The sequence below is a fragment of the Rhinoderma darwinii genome, chromosome 9 (assembly GCF_050947455.1).
Source record: "Rhinoderma darwinii isolate aRhiDar2 chromosome 9, aRhiDar2.hap1, whole genome shotgun sequence".
Classification (NCBI taxonomy): Eukaryota; Metazoa; Chordata; class Amphibia; order Anura; family Rhinodermatidae; genus Rhinoderma; species Rhinoderma darwinii.
Window position 1 is genome coordinate 103279552 of NC_134695.1, and position 22519 is coordinate 103302070.

At 41.2% G+C, this 22519-nt stretch overlaps 1 protein-coding gene across 2 annotated transcripts; it reads left to right on the plus strand.

Moving 5' to 3' along the window:
- Positions 1-787: 787 nt before the first annotated feature.
- On the plus strand, positions 788-21395 carry NUP93 (nucleoporin 93). Of its 2 annotated transcripts, none has more exons than XM_075838683.1 (22): positions 788-886; positions 4794-4985; positions 5513-5630; positions 7114-7176; positions 9147-9275; positions 9368-9442; positions 10226-10318; positions 10489-10628; positions 10769-10901; positions 10982-11139; positions 11458-11623; positions 12193-12286; positions 12367-12558; positions 13013-13139; positions 15243-15315; positions 15391-15435; positions 15649-15765; positions 17230-17348; positions 17966-18083; positions 18693-18776; positions 20974-21102; positions 21199-21395. In XM_075838683.1, exons 2-22 carry the CDS (start codon positions 4807-4809, stop codon positions 21307-21309), a joined length of 2463 nt encoding a protein of 820 aa, XP_075694798.1. In that variant the 5' UTR covers positions 788-886; positions 4794-4806; the 3' UTR covers positions 21310-21395. The 2 variants fall into 2 exon arrangements, with proteins under 2 accessions (XP_075694798.1, XP_075694797.1); XM_075838682.1 differs by lacking the exon at positions 788-886 and adding an exon at positions 1131-1193.
- Positions 21396-22519: the final 1124 nt, after the last annotated feature.

A 22519-nucleotide genomic window follows, 5' to 3' on the forward strand; every position in this document is an offset into this window, starting at 1 on the left:
ATCCTGCTCATTTAACCCCTTAAGATTCTGGGGTCAGTAGTGACCAGGGCATTTATGCCGTCAGAAATAGGGGGGCGGCTCCCGCTGATGTCCCATCAAATTTTAAACTGCCAGAATCACTGTTTTTTTGGTCACCTTTTCTCACACAAAACATTTTTATAAAAAGTGATCAAAAAGTTTTATGGTACGAATCGAAAACTACAGCTCGCCCTGCAAAAAATAAGCCCTCACACCGCTCCATCGACCGAAAAATAAAAAAGTAATGGCGGTCAGGATAGGGCGACACAAAACAAATTTTATTTTAAACAATTTGTTTTTACTTGTAGTAAACCCAGAAAAAACAAAACAAAAAAAACAATATAACTTTGGTATCGCAATAATCGTATCGACCCACAGAATAAGATTAACATGCCGTTTTTGCCGCATAGTAAACGCCGTAAAAATAAAACCCAAAAAACAATGGAATCGCTGTTTTTTTCCTAGTACAGATTTTTCCTAGTACATTATATGGTACAAAATTTAGCGCTGTGAAAAACTACAATTCATCCCGCAAAAAAAATTTAAAAATCCACATACGGCCATGTCGACGGTAAAATAAAAAACCGTATGGCTTTTAGGAGATGGGTAGGAAAAAGCAAAAGAGGAAAACCGGCTACAGAGGGACAGGGTTAAGGGAACCAGGACAATTTTTGTTCCTGTCAGATTATTACCTCACATTTCAAATCCCGCCAAATTGCGGCAAGGAACGCCCACATCTACACGAGAACGCCCTTTTATGCTAATTTCCACAAACCCCACCCTGTCGTTCATGAGATAGACCAACAAGAAACCCTAATTTGTGATCAAAATAAAACGGCCACACCGCATAACGAGACGTGGTATAAAGGTAAACGGAGCATGTGATACGTGAGGCCGGTGGTGGACACTATACTGAGCAAATAACCCGAACCAGAGTTCCCCGAAACAAGATATAAAAAAAAAAAATGACAATTATATAACATGGTCGCAGGGCAAAGACTAGTATTGACCAGTCCGCACTCGTCTACCGTAACCACACTCCATATCAAGACTTTTTTCTGTTAACATTTCCTACTGTTAATAAAGTTGTTTGAATCGTATTGCATTCTGGGAGGGACACACGGGCCAATCAGAGCGTTGCGGCTTGAGAGCGGGAGGAGAGCCCCGGAGAAGAGGTATGGGCACACCGGGCGAGCTTAGGCCACGCGTGTAGCACTCAGGGTGCAGTAGAGCTACAAGTACCAGCAATATATGCTGGGAGATTGAGTACCACAGCAAGTGAAAAGCCATGAGAGGGAGAACAGTGGGAGAGGGGAGGGGTGTGTGTGTGTGTATATATATATATATATATGTATATATATATATATATATATATATATATATATATACACACACACACACGTAGGCGGGACAAAGCAGACTGACAGGAAAATATAGTATAATAAAGTGACCACTAAGAGGAGCGACTGGAGGTAGTGATATAAGAAAGTGATCCTCAGTCATAGTCTGTAGTGGTCCTGTCAGAGCTGGAGGTCTCCTGGGTGATGCCCATAGCTACCAATAATCATTAGATAGTGCCACATATTCTGCAGCGCTGGGCAAGTAACAAACAAGTAAAATGTCAAATTATCAAAGAAACAAACAGACAATAGGAGAGAGCTTACAATCTAATGTGCTGGGAGGAGCAACACAACGTGTACAAGGTACTAATGACCGCAATCCTTAAAAAAAAAATCAGTTCAGGCATGGTTAAAGGGTAACTAAACGTTTGACAAACTTCTGACATGTCGGACGTTTTGATTGGTGGGGGTCCGAGCACTGAGACCCCCACTGAACGCTAAAACGAAGCTGCAGAAGTGCTCATGTGCGCCCTGAGCCGCTTAGTGTCTGTTCGGCTTTTATCAGAAATCAATGTATCGGAGTACGGGCTGTACAGAAAGTCTATGAGCCTGTACTTCGCTACATCGGCTTTCCGTAAATAGCCAAACAGACCCCCACCAATCAAAACTTCTGATATGACACGTCCCCTTTCAGAATGTGGCCCCAGGGGCGATCAGCCCCAAGTCCGGCTTTTTTTTTTGCCAGGAAGGAAGCTGCAGCCGGCCAGTAATTTCCCCTGCAGCGGATGAATGACCGTCCTTGTAATCCAATGACTGCTCGTTCAGAGCAGCTCTCCTCTCTGGCTCATAGTGGGGGATCCTGACTCGCGCACTTTGATGTCTATGTGCCCTAAAAGGGAGCGTTGACAAGGGTTGTCTTTATAAGACAACCCCCATAAGTCTTTATATTTTCACATACACTATTAAATACTTAATTATTAAATTATAAAACATCTTGCGCATTGGACATGAAATAGGACATGTTCTATATTTTTCAACGGCACGGGCACCTTCCCGTAAGCATACAAGGAGGTACCAGTGGCCAATAGAAGTCCATGGGCCCGTAATTACGGGCGTTTTTACGTTCCTGTGCATGGGGCCTTAGTCAGTATAAGCGCTAGACAGATAACCTGGCTGCTTCGTACATGATGGATTGAAGTGGAGCCATAATGAAGTTATGCAACTTTCTGAAATAATTTGTGTTGCATTTCAAGATGTCTGCTCCTTGTCGGTGAATATAAACATACTTATTTCTATCCAGAGACTGAAAACCCACGCTGATCATGTGATTCTCACCACATAACTTGTTACAAGAGGGAGCTCTGGTACACTTTTAACCCCTTAACGCCAAAGGACGGATATATCCGTCCTCAGCAGCTGCTAGTTCGCGCAGGAGGACGGATATATCCGTCCTGTGATGGCGCGGGTACTGAGACTGTACCCACGCGATCAGCGGCAGGAGCACGGCTGTTATACACAGCCTGGCTCCTGCTGCAACTGCCGGAATCGAAGCGCGCGCCGATTCCGGCAGTTTAACCCATTAAATGCCGCTGTCAATAGTGACAGCGGCATTTAATGTGTTTGACAGAAGGGGGAACTCCCTCTGTCTCCCGATCGGCTCCCCCGCAAACAAATCGCGGGTCGCCGTCGGGTTTCCATGACAGCCGGGGGTCTAACAAAGACTGTTAGGCGATGCCGGAGGCATGACCTAACAGGTTGCCTGTCAGTTTTACACTGACAGGCAATAATGCTTTGGTATACGAAGTATACCAAATCATTATATATGTGATCGGCACATCGCATAGTGAAGTCCCCTGGTGGGACTAAAAAAAAAAAAATGTAAAACAGTTAAATAAAGTTTGTGGGAAAAAAAAAAATGACAGTCAAAGTCAAATAAAACTACTTTTTTGCCCCAAAAACAAATCACACATACACATATATGGTATCCCCGCGATCGTAACAACTTGACCAATAAAATGAACACATTAATTAAACCGCCGGATGAACGGCGTCCAAAGAAAACACAAAAAACAACGGCAAAATTCTCTCTTTTCTCCCATTCCCCCCATAAAAAATAAAATAAAAGTTAATCTATAAGTCCTATGTACCCCAAAATAGTACTAATGAAAACTACAAATTGTCCCGCAAAAATCAAGCCCACGTACGACCACATCGACGGAAAAATAAAAAAATGACGGCTCTTGGAACGCGGCGATGCAAAAACAAGTAATTTTTTTCTAAAAGGGTTTTTATTGTGCAAACGTAGAAAAAACATATAAAACCTTTACATATTTGGTATCCCCGTAATCGTGCCGACCCATAGAATAAAGTTAACATGTTATTTACGCTGCATAGTAAACGGCGTAAATTTATAATGTGAAAATGAATGCTGGAATAGCTGCTTATTTTCAATTCTCTCCTAAAATAAAGTTAATAAAAGTTAATCAATATGTTATAAGCATCTAAAAATGGTACAATTACAAAATACAACTCGTCCCGCAAAAAACAAGCCCTTATACGGCTATGTCGACGGAATAAAAAAAAAGTTACGACTCTTGGAATGCGACCGTGGAAAAACAAAAAATAATCCTTGGTCATTAACGTGCAAAATGGCCCGGTCATTAAGGGGTTAATGTGTCAGTTGGATGTGATCAGAACTGGCTGTAAGCCTCTGGATGTAAACACAAATGGTTTTAGTCACTGACAGCAAGCAGGGATCATGACAATGGTGAGGAATTAACAGACAAAGTATTGTAGTGGAGAATAACATTCTTTATACTGATATAAGCGCTCCCACTGTACAGCTCCCTGAGTATTTTATTTTTTTAGGGGATGGAGTGCCTGCTATCCAGTTGAGAAAGACTCTCAATAAGATGTTCTCTACCAATCGGCATCTTTGAGATTAGCGGATTGGCAATGCTGATTGGCAGAGAACATCTGACAGACATGGCTCTTCAATACTCCCAAATTTTCCTTTCAGCCGGATGGCAAGCACAGTGTATAACCCCATACTGCACAGTGGACTCTCTTAGTACCCATAAGTTCTTTCTACAGATGTCCTTGTATAGAATGTCCTCGTGTCGTGACAGTGGCAGTACGGCATACAGTTGCGTTCTTGGCATGCTTATTTCATCACTGCTTTTAGATGTCAAAATATTGTGCTACAAAGTGAACAATTTTCACTTCTCTGGTAAAAATGGGTTTCAGAGCTCCATCGTTCTCCAGATCGGTATTTGACTTTGCTGCCAGACTTCCGCCATATATGTTTGATTGACATACGTGTCAAACTTGGAAAAACCCCTACCTTCCTCATTTCTTCCTCCATAGTTTTGGTGAGGGATTTAATTGCATTCCCCTGCTTTGGAAATACTGACTTTATAACTTGTTTTATGACAGATCAGCCCCCAAGATGGATATTGAGGGGTTTGGAGAGCTGCTGCAGCAAGCAGAACAGTTGGCTGCAGAGACTGAGGGAGTAACAGAGTTGCCTCATGTGGAAAGAAATCTTCAAGAGATCCAGCAGGCTGGAGAGAGGCTCCGATCCAGGACAATGACCCGCACCTCACAGGAGTCCGCCAATGTTAAGGCGTAAGGGATGATTTTCAGTTAGGAGTGTATGAGCCTTAGACCCCCATTTATTTTAACTGGTCTGGTTTTTTTTTTTCTGAATCTGGATTGTCTACATTTGACCAGCGTTATACTAGCTAATTTAGTAAATGAGTAAGTGAAATAATGACTACTGTTCCACCTAAAGGTAAACCCTAAGCAAAACCGATATTTTTGGAATGCCTAGTGCAGGGCCTGAGGTGGTGCTGCCCCACTAGGCATAACAGTGTAACAGTTTTGCCTAAAGTGTTCCTTTAATGAGCCTGTCCTCCATTTCTTAAAACTAAATGTGGGATTTGGCAAATCGTGAGGACTATACAATATAAACTGAGCCTATATTTAAAAGCCTAAAGAAGGAATAAGCATAATTGTCTGAAAAGATCTGCACATTTTATCATTGTGACTTTTATTGCATTTTAGACTAGGTGTTTTACAGGGTTGTTTTAGAGTTAACGGAGTGCTAGTGAATTTGCACGGTAAGTCGAGCTTTCTTGCTGTCTCCTCTATAGGTCTGTGTTGTTGGGTTCCAAAGGATTGGACATCTCTCACATATCGCAGAGGCTTGAGAGTCTGAGCGCGGCTACAACGTTTGAACCACTTGAGCCAGTAAAGGACACAGATATACAGGTGAGTGCTTAACCAGTTCAGGTCCGCGCTATTTTGCACCTTCAAGACCAGACACCGTTTAGCCATTTTTAGCACGTGTTAGTTAAATGGCTATAACTTTTTTATTTGTTGGGCTAACGACGTGATTTTTGCGACGTTTTTTCCGTAGACAAGGCAGGTTTCTTTTTTTATCGTTTTTATACACACCTTTTTTGCTATTTTAGAATTTTTATTCATAAAGTTTGAAAATAATAGTAAAAAAAGAAGCTTTTTTACGTTTCAGCTATTTTTTTTTGGTAATAACATAGTTTTACCCTAAAATAGACCTTTTATTTGTAATCGTCATTGTTTACCGTAAATTTTAATATATTACATGTCTATATTAGGGTAATTGGGTCAGCGCTAGCGTTACAACAATGATTGGCGGGGGGAACGTTTTTTTTGGGGTGGGTATTTTATGTGTATTTATTATTTAATTTTTTTTTTTGCACTTTACTTTATTATTTTTTTATTACTATGGTCTGTCCCTCAAAGGTCAAAAAAGGCCTTTGGGGAACTTTATATATTTTTTTTCTTTCTTTTACACCACGTTTTCCACTGTAACTGGAGCTGCACCGCAGCCCCAGTTACAGGGGAAATCAGGCCTCTCATAGGGACGATTGTCACTAATAGGGCTGTGCTGAGTCTAGTTAGACCCAACAGCAGTCTGTCAGTAACAGCACCCGGCGATCATGTGGCCAGTCACATGATCACCGGGAGGAATAGAGACAGCGCCGCTGCTGCTGCCTCTATTCATATACACAGCGTTCATTGAGCGCTGTGTAAAAAGACATCGGAGAAGACAGAAGCAGTGACAGCTGCTTCTATCCTCTCCTCAGGGTCCCCGGCAGTCACTGACAGCCGGAGACCCAACATTCAGCTGCCCGATCGCGCGGGTAGCAAGTTAAAACCCGAGCCGTAAAAAGTCTATGGCTCGGGTTTTAAGGACCCTGACCGCTGGCCGTAAAAATACAGCCAGCGGTCGGGAACCAGTTAAAAAGCTAATGTGACTGTGAGATCTCATTTGGCGGACACAAGAACAATGGCGTTGAGCTAAAATACCGGGAACCTTCACTAAAAGTCATTAATGCCGCACTGAAGCAGATGTGAAAACACAAAGCTGTATATGAAATATATAGGGTAATTGTTATTGGCATTTTATGATCTAATAATAAAGTGGAAGTCTTTTAGCTCTTTGGATGATAATGTAGCTGGTTGTTGCTGATTCAGTAAATGGCAGTGCACATGTTTTATTCAGTACTTCGATGTGCAGTCTGTACCATTTCAGAAATATATTTGCGATACGTATAAGCGGTCTAAGCTGTAATTGCTTTAAAGATTATATGAACAATATTTATATACAGGCATGCCCCGATAAAGTGTAAATATTGGGGCTGTGAAAGAGATTTGACCATAACCTGAAGGTTCAGACATTGCACTGACTTGCTGTGTGTTTTATTTGTAGGGTTTTTTGAAGAATGAGAAGGATAATGCTCTGTTGTCTGCTATTGATGAATCAAGGAGGCGGGTGAGTGTCTCCAAATACACACAAGAATTAACTTTTTATATTGAAAAGGACCTGTTATGTCCTAAAAATAAATAAATAGCAGTTATACCTGGATTCCAGCCTATCCCCTGATTCCAACTCTGTTTTTTTTTTAAATATATATCTCTCTACGTTCGTTCGTTCGTTCGTTCGTTCGTTCGTTCGTTCGTTCGTTCGTTCGTTCGTTCCCCCCACTATCCGCCCAGTTGCTTTTGGCCGTCTATGTTCTATTGAATGAATAAATTGACAATTGCAGTCTCCACCACCCAGTGACAACTGGGGATGTACAACTAAGCCGTTCTGACACGTCACTTAAATGAGGAGGAAGGCAGGAACCCAGTTATGGCCACAATTTGTCATGTCCTCCTTCAAACAATATGAGATGTGAGAAACCAAGGCCATATAAGACTTCCCTTCAATCACTAGACCCTGTACAGTAACTTACATGGGTGTAAAGTCACAAAGTATATAAAAAAGTGAACGGCAAAACATGTATCATTTTTTACATTTTCATAATTTCTCTATAATATACAAAGTGTATTAAATAGTTCAGCTATAACATTAAAACCACTGACCGGTTAAGTGAATAACATTGATTATCTTGTTACAATGGCGCCTGTCCAGGGGTGGGATATATTAAGCAGCAAGTGAACATTCAGTTCTTGAAGTTGATTTGTAGGAAGCAGGAAAAAGGGGCAAGTGTAAGGATTTGAGCGACTATGACAAGGGCTTAATTGTGATGGCTAGATGACTGAGGCAGGTCTTGTGGGGTGTTCATGTTATGCAGTGGTTAATACCTACCAAATTGGCCAAGGAAGGAAAACTGGCGACAGGGACACGGGCCCACTGATGCGTGTGGGGAGAGAAGGCTAGCCAGTCTGGTCCAATCCCAGAGAACCACAAAACTAAAAGTTTCCACAACACTGGACTGCAAGTGGGTGCACGCCTCAATTGGACCTGGTGCACGGTCCTTGATATCAGGCAAACTAAAAGCATGCTTGAAAAAAGTCCTGTTGGACTGAAACGTCGAACGGGTGAATAAACAGCTGATGCTTTTTTGAAAGTGCTGCCTCTGTCCATTTCTTGTTTGCCCAATCCCACAGAAGACCTACAAATTTCACAAAGTTACTTCTGGCTATGATAGAAAGGTGTCAGAATACACAGAGCATTGTAACTTGCTGCAATTGGGACTGTAGCCACACACAATCTGAGTGCCCATGCTGACTCCTGTCCACCGCCAAAAGCACCTATAATGGGCACATACGCAAAAAAACTGGACCATGGAGCAATAGAAGAAGGTGGCCTTGTCTGGTTAATCATGTTTTCTTTTACATCATGTGGACGGCCAGGTGTGTGCGTGCGTGCGTGCGTGCGTGCATGCGTCTTAGTCTTAGCTGGGGAAGACAAAGCACCAGGATGCCCTATGGGAATGTGCCAATGCCTTCGTGCCAGATACCACAGACACATTCAAAGGTCTTGTGGAGTCCATGCCTTAACAGGCTGTATTGGCGACATGAGGAGGAACTACACAATATTAGGTAGGTGGTTTTATTGTTATGGCTGAACAGTATACACATACAAACAGTATAGAAAAAATATATACAAAGTATATGTACTTTGTACTTGGTAATGTATTTTTGCGTAAATACACACCAGAAAAGTCCACGCAGTACAGCCTTGAAGTGATCTCAGCAATGACAATGTCATTCTCCTGAAGACTGGCATAAGTATTGTCATAGAAAATCTAAGGCAGTTGTACTCCTTGCAAAGCATCTGCCACTACAGTCTGGAAGAAGTAAAATATGACAACTTTTATTCTTTTTACCCATTTTGAACCAAAATAAAAAACATATGATATGTAATGTGCTATTTAAGGAAGTTCCCAAAACTTTGTAAGCTTAAATATTACAGCTACACAACCTGCAGCATTTTTGTATGTATATGTTCTCCAGACATTTGCCATGGCAGAAGAGTACCATAGGGAGTCGATGCTTGTTGAGTGGGAACAAGTAAAGCAGCGAATCCTCCACACACTTCTTGCTTCTGGAGAAGATGATCTGGGCTTCTCACAGGAGGCTGAGGTATGAAACAAGTTGTTTCTCTTTCATTCATGGTTTCTGTTTTGATAGTGATGAATTCTGTTTTTAATATTTGTTATTTGCTTCTGCGGCAGACGAGTTACATTAGTGATCTTGGAGCTCCGGGGCGCAGTTCTCTTGATAATGTGGAAATGGCATATGCTCGACAGGTGAGCCAGAATAAAAGCTATTAATAAGGACACAGTGTCATTTTAAAGTGTATCTGTACTTTCAAAAAACGTTTGGCATGTCAGAAGTTTTGAGCACTGAGACCCCCCCCCCCCCCACCGATCGATAAAACTAAGTGGTGTATGGTTTCAACAGAAAGTCTGAGTCTGAACACTGGTCGCCCGGCTTTACAAGGAAAGCAGGGCAGACCCGAGCACAAACGAAGCGGCAGAACACTCACCTGATCGCTTCTGTCACTTTGTTTTAGCACTCGGGGGTCTCAGTGCTCGGACCACCACCAATCAAAACTTTGACCTGTCGCTATGACATGTCAAAAGTTTTTTGAAAGTATAGGTACACTTTTAGTTACTGTATTATCTTTGTTTTACACTCCTTCTGCCAGTGAACGTGACACATACGTTCCCTTTAGTGTAATTTATTGTTATGGTCAATCATTAAGGAGAGATCATTGGTTAAACACTCCTTTCTCTATCCCTGCCCAGAATGCTGTGCAGGGAATGCTGGGACGTTCAGTGGAGGTCACGGGTCCGATATTATTTTTAATGTGTTTGTGCATGGGATGAGTATGGGTTCACCAGGGCTCTGTGAGAGTATATGCTGCAGCTGTTTCTATTTAATTTCTTCAGTTCTACAATAATCGTGGTATTGTTTTAAAAGTATTCAGTCTGAGACAGATCGTTCTTCCACTAATTTCACTATTGCACATAACACCAGGAAACAAAGCATGATTTGTTTATTCCTAATAAAACTCTTGCTCACTGCAGATATATGTGTACAATGAGAAGGTTGTAAGCGGAAATCTAAAGCCAGACCTGGTAGACCTGTGTACTTCGGTTGCTGAGAGATTGGATGATAAGGTAGGAAATCAAACCGTGACATGAAGCGTCCTGCTTTTTTCCATTGGCTTTACCGTTTGTAGTAAATAAAATATACAGTTGTATTCAGACATTCATTTTTCTCCCATTATATGTACCTTGATGATACAAATATAGATATGTACATCATCTTTTTTTTTTTTTCTCTGCAGAATATATCTGATGTTTGGGCGATGGTGAAACAGATGACTGATGTTCTGCCGGTTCCAGCCTCTGATACACTAAAAAGTCGCTGCTCAGTTCAGATGCAGATGACTTTTGTGAGACAAGCTTTAAGGTTCCTTGAAGAGAGGTAAATTTAAGAACAGCTGTCAAATGGTATTTAAAACGGCCGGCTCCACACTAATGATATATTGATAGGAAAGTGTTGCTTTGACCATTTAATATAACTGCTGTATTCTTAGCACATATGTATATGCGATTGATTTCCAGTTATAAAAACTACACAATGACGAGTGTATACGCCAATCTGCAGCAAGCACAGCTGGGAGGTGTCCCTGGGACTTACCATATAGTGCGAAGCTTCCTTAATATCCGGCTTCCTGCCCCTATTCCTGGACTACAGGTGAATATAAAGCCTAGTCCTGCTTTATAAATTATATGTTATCCATGAAGCATAATTCTTAAGAGATTCTACATTTACAGGATGGCGAACTGGAAGGATACCCAGTTTGGGCGCTCATCTACTACTGCTTGCGCTGTGGTGATATTTTGGCAGCACAACAGGTCGTGAACCGAGTACAGCATCAGTTGGGGGAGTTCAAGAACTGGTTTCAAGAATATGTTCACAGCGAAGACCGGAGGTAACTGCAGCAACTCACGACTACTCTTATATTGATGTACCAACAAGCTTCATGGAGAAGACTAGTGCACATAAAAAGGTGTCAATGTTGCTTATAGTAACCACTCAATTCTAATATTTTCCAACCCGTATGGGTAAAATAAATGTTTGAATATTATTGGTTACTATGGACAACGCCTATTATCTCGCCATAATGCCTATACTGTGTCATGTTAACTATTAGCAGTAGCTTTACTATTTTCACCAACTGTCTGCATTTCATGTTTTTGTAGCTGTTCTGGTCTCCACATGTAAATTGAACAGTTTTCTTTTGCTCCAGGTTATGTCCATCAACGGAAAACAAACTCCGTCTACATTACAGAAGAGCTGTAAGGTCAAGCAGTGATCCCTACAAGAGAGCGGTCTACTGTATTATTGGTCGCTGTGATGTTGCAGATAATCATAATGAGGTGGCAGATAAAACTGAGGACTATCTGTGGTTGAAGGTGAGTGGTTATATTTCATTGCTTACCTTATTCTTTAGTACAAATTTTCAAATTTGCAGTCGTATAGACTTGAGAGTAATGAGCACTAAATCCTATAACTATTTAGCCTATTGCCATGTCTGGGTGTATATGTATCCCATGATGTGTCTACAGACGCTGCCCTAGCTTTATCATGTACAGCTTAAATTCAGTACTAACTGGTGTACATCAAAGTATTTCATATTGGACATTACGGAGGAATTCTCGATTTCTTCATGAACTGAGATTTACTCCGTGATCAGACAGAAAAAAGCTAAATTTAAGCAATAATAATGTGTATTAAAGGGCTTTACACATCTCTGAGAACAATAGCACTGAACCGTTCACTGCCTTAGCCATAAGCAACTGAGGAAACCTATTGATTATCATTTTTTCTTATAAAGTCCACAGTAGCATATTTAGTACAAATAAGCAAAGGATGCTTTTTAAATACAATAATGTTGAGCAGGCTCTTTCTAAATATTATATATGTGTGTGTGTATGTGTATGTATATATATTTACAGCTCGCTGTTCTGTGTTTTATGTACAGTTAAATCAGATTTGCTTTGACGATGACACTAGCAGCTCTCCTCAAGACAGACTTACCCTGCCACAGTTCCAAAAGCAGCTTCTTGAAGACTATGGTACGTAAAATACATATATGTGTACAATGAATGCAATACAGATTTGCACAAGATTTTTACATGACTGTTTTGTGTTTCAGGGGAATCTCATTTTGCTGCTAACCAACATCCATTCCTGTATTTTCAAGTCCTATTTCTTACTGCTCAGTTTGAGGCTGCTATTGCCCACTTGTTCCGTACAGAACGCACACGCTGTCATGCTGTACACGTGGCACTTACTCTTTTTGAATTAAAATTGCTTTTGAAATCATCTTTGCAGAGTGCACAACTGTGTAAGTATTCATATGTTAATTGCAGTTATGTCACATTTGTTTTTTATGTTTTTTCTACACATAGCAGTGAACGGGGTCATAGTAATGCAAGCCTGGACTTATTGCATTTATAAGTAAATGTACTGTAGATTGACAACTGCCTTAACAAAATGTCAATCTCCCACTGAATAGATGCAGCTTAAAGTGGTTTTCCAAGACTTAAACATCTGATCAGGATAGGACATCAATGTTTTTTTGGTGGGGGTCTGACCCCTGGGACCACGCTGGTCAGATTAACGGGGCTGCAGCTCCTTTGTTTACACAGGCATAGCGCTGTACATACAAGTATGGCTGCGACTGGTACTGCAGCTCTGTCCCATTCACTTGAATAAGATTGAGCTGCAGTACCAGATGCAGCCACACATACGGGTAAGCCCCTTCATTTTCTGATTGGTTTATGCGTTTGTCATTGTAGTAAGCCAAGAAGGTGGAGACCCTGTTGGTGTCAGACGTCTTAACTTTGTCCGTCTCCTTATGCTATACACCCGGAAGTTTGAACCAACAGACCCCCGAGAAGCTTTACAATATTTTTACTTCCTCAGGTATGTGTCCGTAAAAAACTAATGTCTTAAACAGTATGTCTGCTAAAATCACTAGTAGAGGCTTACCAGAATGACAGGTCTATTCTGCCTCAGATAAGATGCAGAAGAAAAAGGGTGGACAGCAGAGCCAAGTGAGTGGCAGACTTATCTGGGTAGGGTTAATGATGTCTCTGTTCAGCTCAAGTTCCAAACACTTGTTGATTTAAAGAGGTCACTAGTTTAGTAATGCCCAATCCCCTAGCCAATCCAATAGGCGCTGTCACACTGATAATACCAGTGAAAATTGTGTCCCAAAAAGTTTATTTTAAAAGTTATGAGCTTTTTTTTCTAAATATGCAAATGATTCTGTACTTGACAAGTAACTGTCAACAGCAGCGATTCTCCGGAGGTGGAGCCTCTTCACAACCTCTGACTCTGTCCTATCAGCATGAAGCTGCTTCACACAGTGTGAGAGACGGAGGCTGGAGGGAAGGGGGATCACTACAAATAGCCATATCTCCGGTTGTGGACCACCTAGAACAGTGGTTCATAATCTTTCATATGGTACCAGCAGTTCTAGCTGTGAAACATCCGGAGATATCATCAGTTGAAAACACACTCGGGAATGGAAGCTGTATACCATATGATCACACTGTGTTGCTTGGCTGGGAAGAGGAGAACTGTATGATGCTGATTGGACAGCGTCGTACAGAAAAAATTACACCGCCCAGAGTGAAAAGAAAGAGTCCCCTCCTATTTGGCTATTATAGCCAAATTAGCATATTTAGAAAGTGCACGTTACTGCAAATAATAAAAGTTTTTGAAAAAAATCCAACTAGTTATCAGCATCATAGCGCCTATTAGATTAGATAGGAGATGGGGCATTAATAAACTACTGACAGATACTTTTTAATTGTCAAGCATCCCTCTCCTGCTGTGATGGAGGGTTATGGCAGAGATTAAGTTTGAGATTTAGGCTAGTTTCACACATGGCATGGTTTTTTTTAAGCCACAGCCTGGAGAAAGGAAAAGGAAAGAAACGTATACAGGACAGATGATTTTTTTTTTTTTTTTTTTTTTATCCATTCCTGTCTTTAGCTTAAAAAACTATATGAAATACGTCACCAAAAACTGCATCAAGGGCAGATATCCTAGCACTGAATGCCACAGGTGCCGTTTTCCCAGATCTGATTTTTGGCATATGATCTGGGATTGTCCAGTGGTGGCCTCCTTTTGGGGGGAGGTGTTGAAAGTGGTTGAGGAAGTGGTGAAGCAGCCGATCCCCTTTTCACCCAAGATTTGTCTATTTGGGGTGCTGCTTGAAGATCAGTGGACATTCCACATACGTATTTTATTGCAAGAAGTATTGTTCATGGCAAGGAAAACCATCGCACTTCGGTGGATGGATCAGAGACCTCCTAGGGTGACGAAATGGAAATCGTTGATCAATTCCATTATTCCATATGAGCGAGTATTATATAAGAAAAGAGGGTGTATTGGTAAATTTTATAAAATATGGCAGATTTGGTGTGATTCATCGGGTACCCTGTATACTCCGCGTAGATTTACAGACCTGAGGGACCAGCTGCTGCAACCTTGAGGAGGACGGATGTTGCATAATTGGTTACTTATAGGATTTCTATATTTTGTATGGAATAACTCAAATTGGCCTGGGAAAGTATTTTGCCCGCTGGGATGCTATTATGTTATTACTGAGGGTTAACTATGTGATCTATTAGGTTATGACATGTTAAATACCACCGTAGCCACTATGCATCTGTGTTCAAAATTTGTATGACTACATAAATGTGTTTATTTTCTGTTATGTACTATGGACATTTGTATTGTACAATTCTTTCAATAAAACGAGTTTAAAAAAAACAAAAAAACTGCATCAAAATGGCACGTGTGAATTTAGCCTTAACCTAGCTTTTACAGCTGTAGAAGAAGGTTTCTGCTGCAGGAAGCTCCCTCCCATTTAGAGACAAGGCAGCCTAAGCCCTACTCCTTTACTTAGATTTGTTTTTTACATGTATTAAACTCTGAATTATAAAATAGTATGTACAGTATATGTTATTCTAATACTGGGACTAGATTGCATCATCAAGTACATTTTTCTTCCAGAAATGAGAAAGACAGTCAGGATAAGAATATGTTCCTGCGGTGTGTCAGTGAACTGGTGATCGAAAGTCGAGAGGTACAGACGTTTCCAATCTTAAGACTTCTATTTTCTTGCTTTCAAGCTGGCTTCTGATTTTTATTTCTTCTGTAGTTTGATATGCTTCTCGGAAAGTTGGAGAGAGATGGAACAAGGAAGGTAATGGAATTTGTTAATTGTCACATTTGCCATTTACAGCAATATGCAGTATAAAGCTTTACCATTATATGTTCAATGTTACATGACCTAGAAAAATGCCTAGCTTATTTTGTCTGTCTTGTGGATAGTCAAATATTTTCTATGTAAGAAAAAAATATTTATACCTGATTTTAGTATCTTTACAACACTTAACTTTTTTTATTATGTTTGTAGCCTGGAGCTATTGATAAATTTACGAGAGAGACAAATCCTATGATAAGTGAGGTGGCATCTGTAGCAGAACAAAAGGGGCTATTTGAGGAAGCCACTAAGCTCTATGACTTGGCAAAGGTAAATATTTCACATTGTTTACCAGTGACCATCGAGTGATAAATATACCAACAGGCACTGTTTTTTATTTTTTTTTTATTTTAACTCAAATTTTTATTCATGACTTTTCTGAAGATGGTCTATATTCACAAATCACTTAAAGCGGTTTTGCCATCAGGGACATTTATGACATAGCCACAGGATATGCCATAAATGTCAGATAGATGCAGGTCCCGCCTCTGGGACCCGCACTTATCTCTAGAACGGGGCCCCCTAAACCCCGTTCTACCTCTCTGTGCTCCCGCTGATGCTTGTGATTCCCGACCATGAAGAAGAAGAAAATGGCATAGCTCGCTGAGCTACTCTGTTTCCGTAAGTCCCATAGTAGTGAATGGTAGCTACGAAAGCAGCGTAGCATGCAAGCTAAGCTGTTTCTGTAACTACCGTTCAGTTCTATGGGACTTATGGAAACAGTAGCTCAGCGAGCTTTCCTTCTTCATGGTTGGAGATCTGCTGCTTCAGCCACAACGCAGAGAGGTAGAACGGGGTTTAGGGGACCCCGTTCTAGAGATCAGTGCGGGACCCGCATCTATCTGACATTTATGGCATATCCTGTGGATATGTCATAAATGTGTCTGATGGGAAAACCCCTTTCATTTTTCAATCAAATTATTCAGAGATTTCTATTATGGTGTTGTTACTCTGTAATTATCCTCAATAGTACCGTGTTTCCCCGAAAGTAAGACAGTGTCTTACTTTCTTTTTATCCCCAAAATCCCCACTATGTCTTACTTTCGGGGTATGTCTTATATTGCGTTGCGTTGCTCGATTTTCTAGATAGTCACTGTTCATGGTGCTGAAAGAGTTAAACTGTTTCAGCACCATGGACAGTGACTTCCGATCCCAATAAACATGAACCTGTCAAAAAAAAAAAGAAGTTCTGACGTACCGATAACTCCCGGCGTCTTCCTCCAGTCTGACCTCCCGGGATGACGATTCAGGCCAAGTGACAGCTCCAGCCAATCACAGGCCAAGCACAGCCTGCAGCAGTCACATGGACTGGCGCGTCATCCAGGGAGGTGGGGCCCGATGTCGAGAGGACGCGTCACCAAGGCAACGTCCGGGAAGTTCTCGGTAAGTACGAACTTTTTCTTTTTTTCACGGCATTCACTGTCGAGGGTGCTGAAAGAGTTAGCTCTTTCAGCACCTTGGACAGTGACGGGCGTCGACTAGACTCATCTCTATGATGGCGGCTGCGCGAAAATCACGCAGCCGCGCATCAGAAATACCCCCGTGTTTCCCCGAAAGTAAGACATATGTCTTACTTTCGGGGTACGGCTTATATTAGCCGACCCCCCTGAAACCCCCGATACGTCTTACAATCGGGGGTGTCTTACTATCGGGGAAACACGGTAATCTCTGAGAATATCTGACTCCTAATTAGATGCACATACAAATTCCGCTCTTGTTCACCTCTTTCTGCAGAATCCAGACAAAGTTTTGGAGTTGACAAATAAGTTGTTGAGTCCAATTATTTCTCAAATCAGCTCTCCACAGTCGAACAAGGAGCGACTTAAAAATATGGCACTGGCTATTGCTGAAAGGTGAGTAAACCCACTTTCTACTGCACTGTAAGGTGATGCTCAGAAGTTTAAATGTAGGCAAGCTATATATGGCCACGGCAGCTATATATGGCCACGGCAGCCATATAAGACCAGCAGGGTTAGTAGCGTATGTTTAAAATGAGCATATTAATCCTGTTTGGAGTTAATTTTTATGACCGTGATGGATTTTTAGGCTATTTTTATTAAGATGCTACTTCAATATATGGAAGCACAGTTTTATTAAGTATTCACTTAGAGGGGTTGTCCCACATTGGATGTATATTTTGAGAAGGATTCAAAAGAACATTACAGAAACGTCAGCACAAATATCTAGACACAGGAAAGTTATTTGAAAATTATTCCAAATGAGAAATATAAATGTTTTGTGTGGTCTGAGAGATTCAATATTTAATAGTGGGACAACCCCTTTAACAATTTAATATCCATCTATTATTTTAACTGCTTCATGAATCATTACTGTATCTGAAGGGTACGTTTATCCTTCATTGTTCTCATGTCCAATTACATTTAAATCATTAACAGTGACAAAGAATCTTGTTTTTAGATGGTTAATAATTTGATTTGTACATTAATATTCGAATTGTTTTCTTCTCCAGGTATAGATCCCAAGGAGTAAGTGCGGAAAAAATGGTAAACTCCACATTTTATTTGCTATTGGATCTGATGACTTTCTTTGATAACTATCATGCTGGACACGTTGATCTAGCTTTTGATGTAAGTTCACAAAGTAGTGTAATATTTTTACTGCCAAAAAGCCTGAGAAAAACCTCTTTATTTAGTGTGACTGTTTTAAAAGCTGGAATCACACATGTGGTGGTTTTTGTATGAGGTTTTTCAGCCAAACACAGTGGATACGAAAGAGAGGAGACACAGTATTAGTCTTTCCTTCATAATTTTACTCTTTGTGTGAATCCACTCTTGTTTTTGGTCCAAAAAACTGCATGTTTGATTCCAGCCTAAGGCTAGGATCACACACACCATTTTGATGCAGTTTTTGGATTATTTTTTTTAGCTGAAAACAAGAGTGGACACAAAAGTAATGAGATGTATCAGTCTTTTCTTTATACCTTTACATTCTTTTAGATCCACTTCTGCCTTTGGCTAAAAAAAATTATCCAGAAACTGCGTGTGTGTGATTCTGGCCATAAAGGTATAATATTTATTTCATAGCAGTGTCACTGCATTAATAGAAGCCATGCAGTTCTTCTTCAGGATTATTGTTTGTCTATAGTGACTTAAGTTACCTAAGTTGAATCTGATACTTGAAATGGAATGAGTTGAGGCCAATTCTTTTGGATCTTAATAACTTTATCTTATTGATAGATTATTGAGAGGTTGAAGATTGTGCCTCTGAGTCAGGACACAGTGGAGGAGAGAGTTGCTGCATTCAGAAACTTCAGTGATGAGGTAAGTAAACCAGGACCGTAGGATGGCAAACCATGTATGATTGGTGGGGGTTTGGCCACTGGAACCCCCACAGATTTGCAGAATGAAATGCCACGACACTTAAAGGGGTTTTTCCATCAGTGACATTTATGACATATCCACAGGATATGTTATAAATGTCAGATCGATGTAGGTCCCACCTCTGGGACCCGCACCTATCTCTAGAATGGGGCCCCCTAAACCCCGTTCTTCCTCTATGTTGTGGCTGAAGCGTGTGATTTCCGACCATCTATTACCGAGACAGCGTAGCTCACTGAGCTACGCTGTTTCCATAACTCCCATAGTAGTGAATGGCAGTTACGGAAGCAGCGTAGCGTGCGAGCTATTCTGCTTCCGTAACTACCATTCAGTTCTATAGGACTTACAGAAACAGCGTAGCTCAGTGAGCTACGCTGTTTCCGTAATTCATGGTCGGGAATCACACGTGTCAGCCACAACATAGAACGGGGTTTAGGGGGTCCCGTTCTAGAAATAGTTGCGGGTTCCAGAGGTGGGACCCGCATCTATCTGACATTTATGACATATCCTGTAGCTATGTCGTAAATGTCACTGATGGGAAAACCCCTTTAACTCCTTAACGCCGAAGGACGGATATATCCGTCCTCAGCAGCTGCTAGTTCGCGCAGGAGGACGGATATATCCGTCCTGTGATTGCGCGGGTACTGCCACTGTCACTGTACCCACGCGATCAGCGGCAGGAGCACGGCTGTTATACACAGCCTGGCTCCTGCTGCAACTGCCGGAATCGAAGCGCGCTCCGATTCTGGCAGTTTAACCCATTAAATGCCGCTGTCAATAGTGACAGCGGCATCTAATGTGTTTGACAGAGGGAGGTCCCTCTGTCACCCCATCGGCGCCCCCGCAAAGAAATCGCGGCTCGCCGTCGGGTTTCCATGACAGCCGGGGGCCTAACAAAGACCCCCAGGTCTGTCTTCAGCAAATGCCTGTTAGGCGATGCCGGAGGCGTGACCTAACAGGTTGCCTGTCAGTTTTACACTGACAGGCAATAATGCTTTGGTATACTAAGTAAACCAAAGCATTATATATGCGATCAACAGATCGCATAGTGAAGTCCCCTGGTCGGACTAAAAAAAAAATCTCAATCCGTTAAATAAAGTTTGTGGGGGGGGAGAAAAAAAAAAATGACAGTCAAAATCAAATAAAACTACTTTTTTTGCCCAAAAAGTAGTTTTATTTTGTAAAAGTGTCAAAACAAATAACACATACACATATATGGTATCCCCGCGATCGTAACAACTTGACCAATAAAATGAACACATTAATTAAACCGCCGGATGAACGGCGTCCAAAAAAAACGCAAAATACAACGGCAAAATTATCTCTTTTCTCCCATTCCCCCCATAAAAAATAAAATAAAAGTTCATCTATAAGTCCTATGTACCCCAAAATAGTACTAATGAAAACTACACATTGGCCCGCAAAAATCAAGCCCACATACGGCTAAATAAATAATAAAAAAATGACGGCTCTTGGAACGCGGCGATGCAAAAACAAGTAATTTTTTTCTAAAAGGGTTTTTATTGTGCAAACATAGGAAAACATATAAAACCTTTACATATTTGGTATCCCCGTAATCGTGCCGACCCATAGAATAAAGTGAACATGTTATTTACGCTGCATAGTAAACGGCGTAAATTTATAACGTGAAAATTAATGCTGGAATAGCTGCTTATTTTCAATTCTCTCCTAAAATAAAGTTAATAAAAGTTAATCAATATATTATAATCATCTAAAAATGGTACAATTACAAAATACAACTCGTCCCGCAAAAAACAAGCCCTTATACGGCGATGTCTACGGAATAAAAAAAAAGTTACGACTCTTGGAATGCGACCGTGAAAAAACAAAAAATAATCCTTGGTCAATAACGTGCAAAATGCCCCGGTCATTAAGGTGTGGTTAATGTGTCGATTGTGTTCTGCTGAATGGTGGGGGTCTCAGGGGCCAGGCCCTCACTAGTCACACATTGATGGCCTATCCTAAGCATAGGCCATCAATGTAAACTTGTGACAAACCCCTTTAAAATAGGTTCAGCTGTGTCATTGCTGAAAAGTTTTCAATCTGATTCTGCCGACTCGTGTGTTTGGTAAACCTTACTGAAGTTTATGCTGTTTTCCTTTATGCTTTCTGTATCCAGATCAGGCATAATTTGTCAGAAGTTCTTCTTGCTACAATGAACGTATTATACACAAAATACAAGAGGTTGAAGAGCAGTGGCCCCTCTTCTCTTGGTAGACCACAACGGGGATTAGAGGATAAAGACTCGGTGAGTAGAAATCTTTTTTTTTTTTTTTTTTATATAGGTGATAGCTTCCCTTGTTTACACTTGTTACAATTATTTTTTACATTTTATCTCATACAGGTGTTACGCAGTCAAGCCCGAGCTCTTATCACCTTTGCTGGAATGATCCCGTTCAGAATGTCGGGTGACACAAATGCACGCCTTGTACAGATGGAAGTCCTAATGAACTGATGCAGTTACTTGTTTAAACCTCCTACCAGCACTATGTTCTATGTGTTTTTGTTGTAATATCCCAAATACAACTTGTTTGTTTTCAAGATCCTGTGTTTGATTTATTTTATATGAAGTATAGAAAAAAGTCAGCACACCAAAATAGGACAAATGAAGGCAATATATCTGAGTAAATGTGAAAATAAATACAATCTTTCTCGTTCGTTGCATTGGAGAACACAGACTGTGGGTATATGCTGTTGCCACTAGGAGGCTTGACACTAAGAATTAAACTGCAGTCCCTCCTACAGGATATACCTGACCTACAGTCACTGAACTAATCCAGTCAAAGCTTAGTGTCTGTAGGAGGCAGACACTCCTGCTAGTGTAGCAGGGTCTTCACCTTTTTTTATGTTACTTTATTTTTGTATTTTTTTTTCCTCTTTAGCTGGGAAACGGGTGACAATGTCCCCCTGTTGTCCCTTCCAAGGTGAGCGCATGGTGTCGATTCTACTACGCCGTTGTCCCACTGCCTATGGAAACAAATGGGACAAAAGGGCCAGCTCCTCTGTTGCCCACCAGCCCATGGTGCATCCTTCATGTAATGCTCCTCTCCAGTGTTTCCCCTCACCTGAGGGTAACTCACTGATTGAGTGCGCCTCCTGGTTGGTTCCTATATCTGGAAAGAAGATTGGAAAAGTAATTTTATAATCCCTGCCAATGATAGAACCCGACGCTCCCCCTTCCACCAGGCATCCGCTCGTTTACATCATCTCACTGTTGTTAGGCACTGCCCATCGCCCGGTAACATTGCGGCCTCCCTGCCTCTTACTTGCAGAAGCATTCTTCCATACATTGGCGAAATATCACTCGCAGCGCTATCTTGCAGGGAGAACAGGAGCTACATTTTTTGTGGTGGGTGTGTTTTTCATGGCGACTTTCCATCTTTACGAGGATTGGATGTCTGTAGACCCCTCACCACCAGCATCCAATCTCAGCATTTCTAAGGCGCATGTCCTTTTTCTCCCACTCTGTCTCTTCTTCAGTTGGGCAGACGCTGCGTGGGACACAGGTCTTGCTGCCTTTGCCTCTAGGGTGGCGCAAACACGACTACTGAAATCAGGTAGGACCAGCACTTGGGCCCTCTTTTTCACTATCCTTAGTCTCTGAGCAGTTTTTCTTTACAGTAGGGGTCCTTCATCCAGCATACCTAGGTAACTAAGCAGCCATT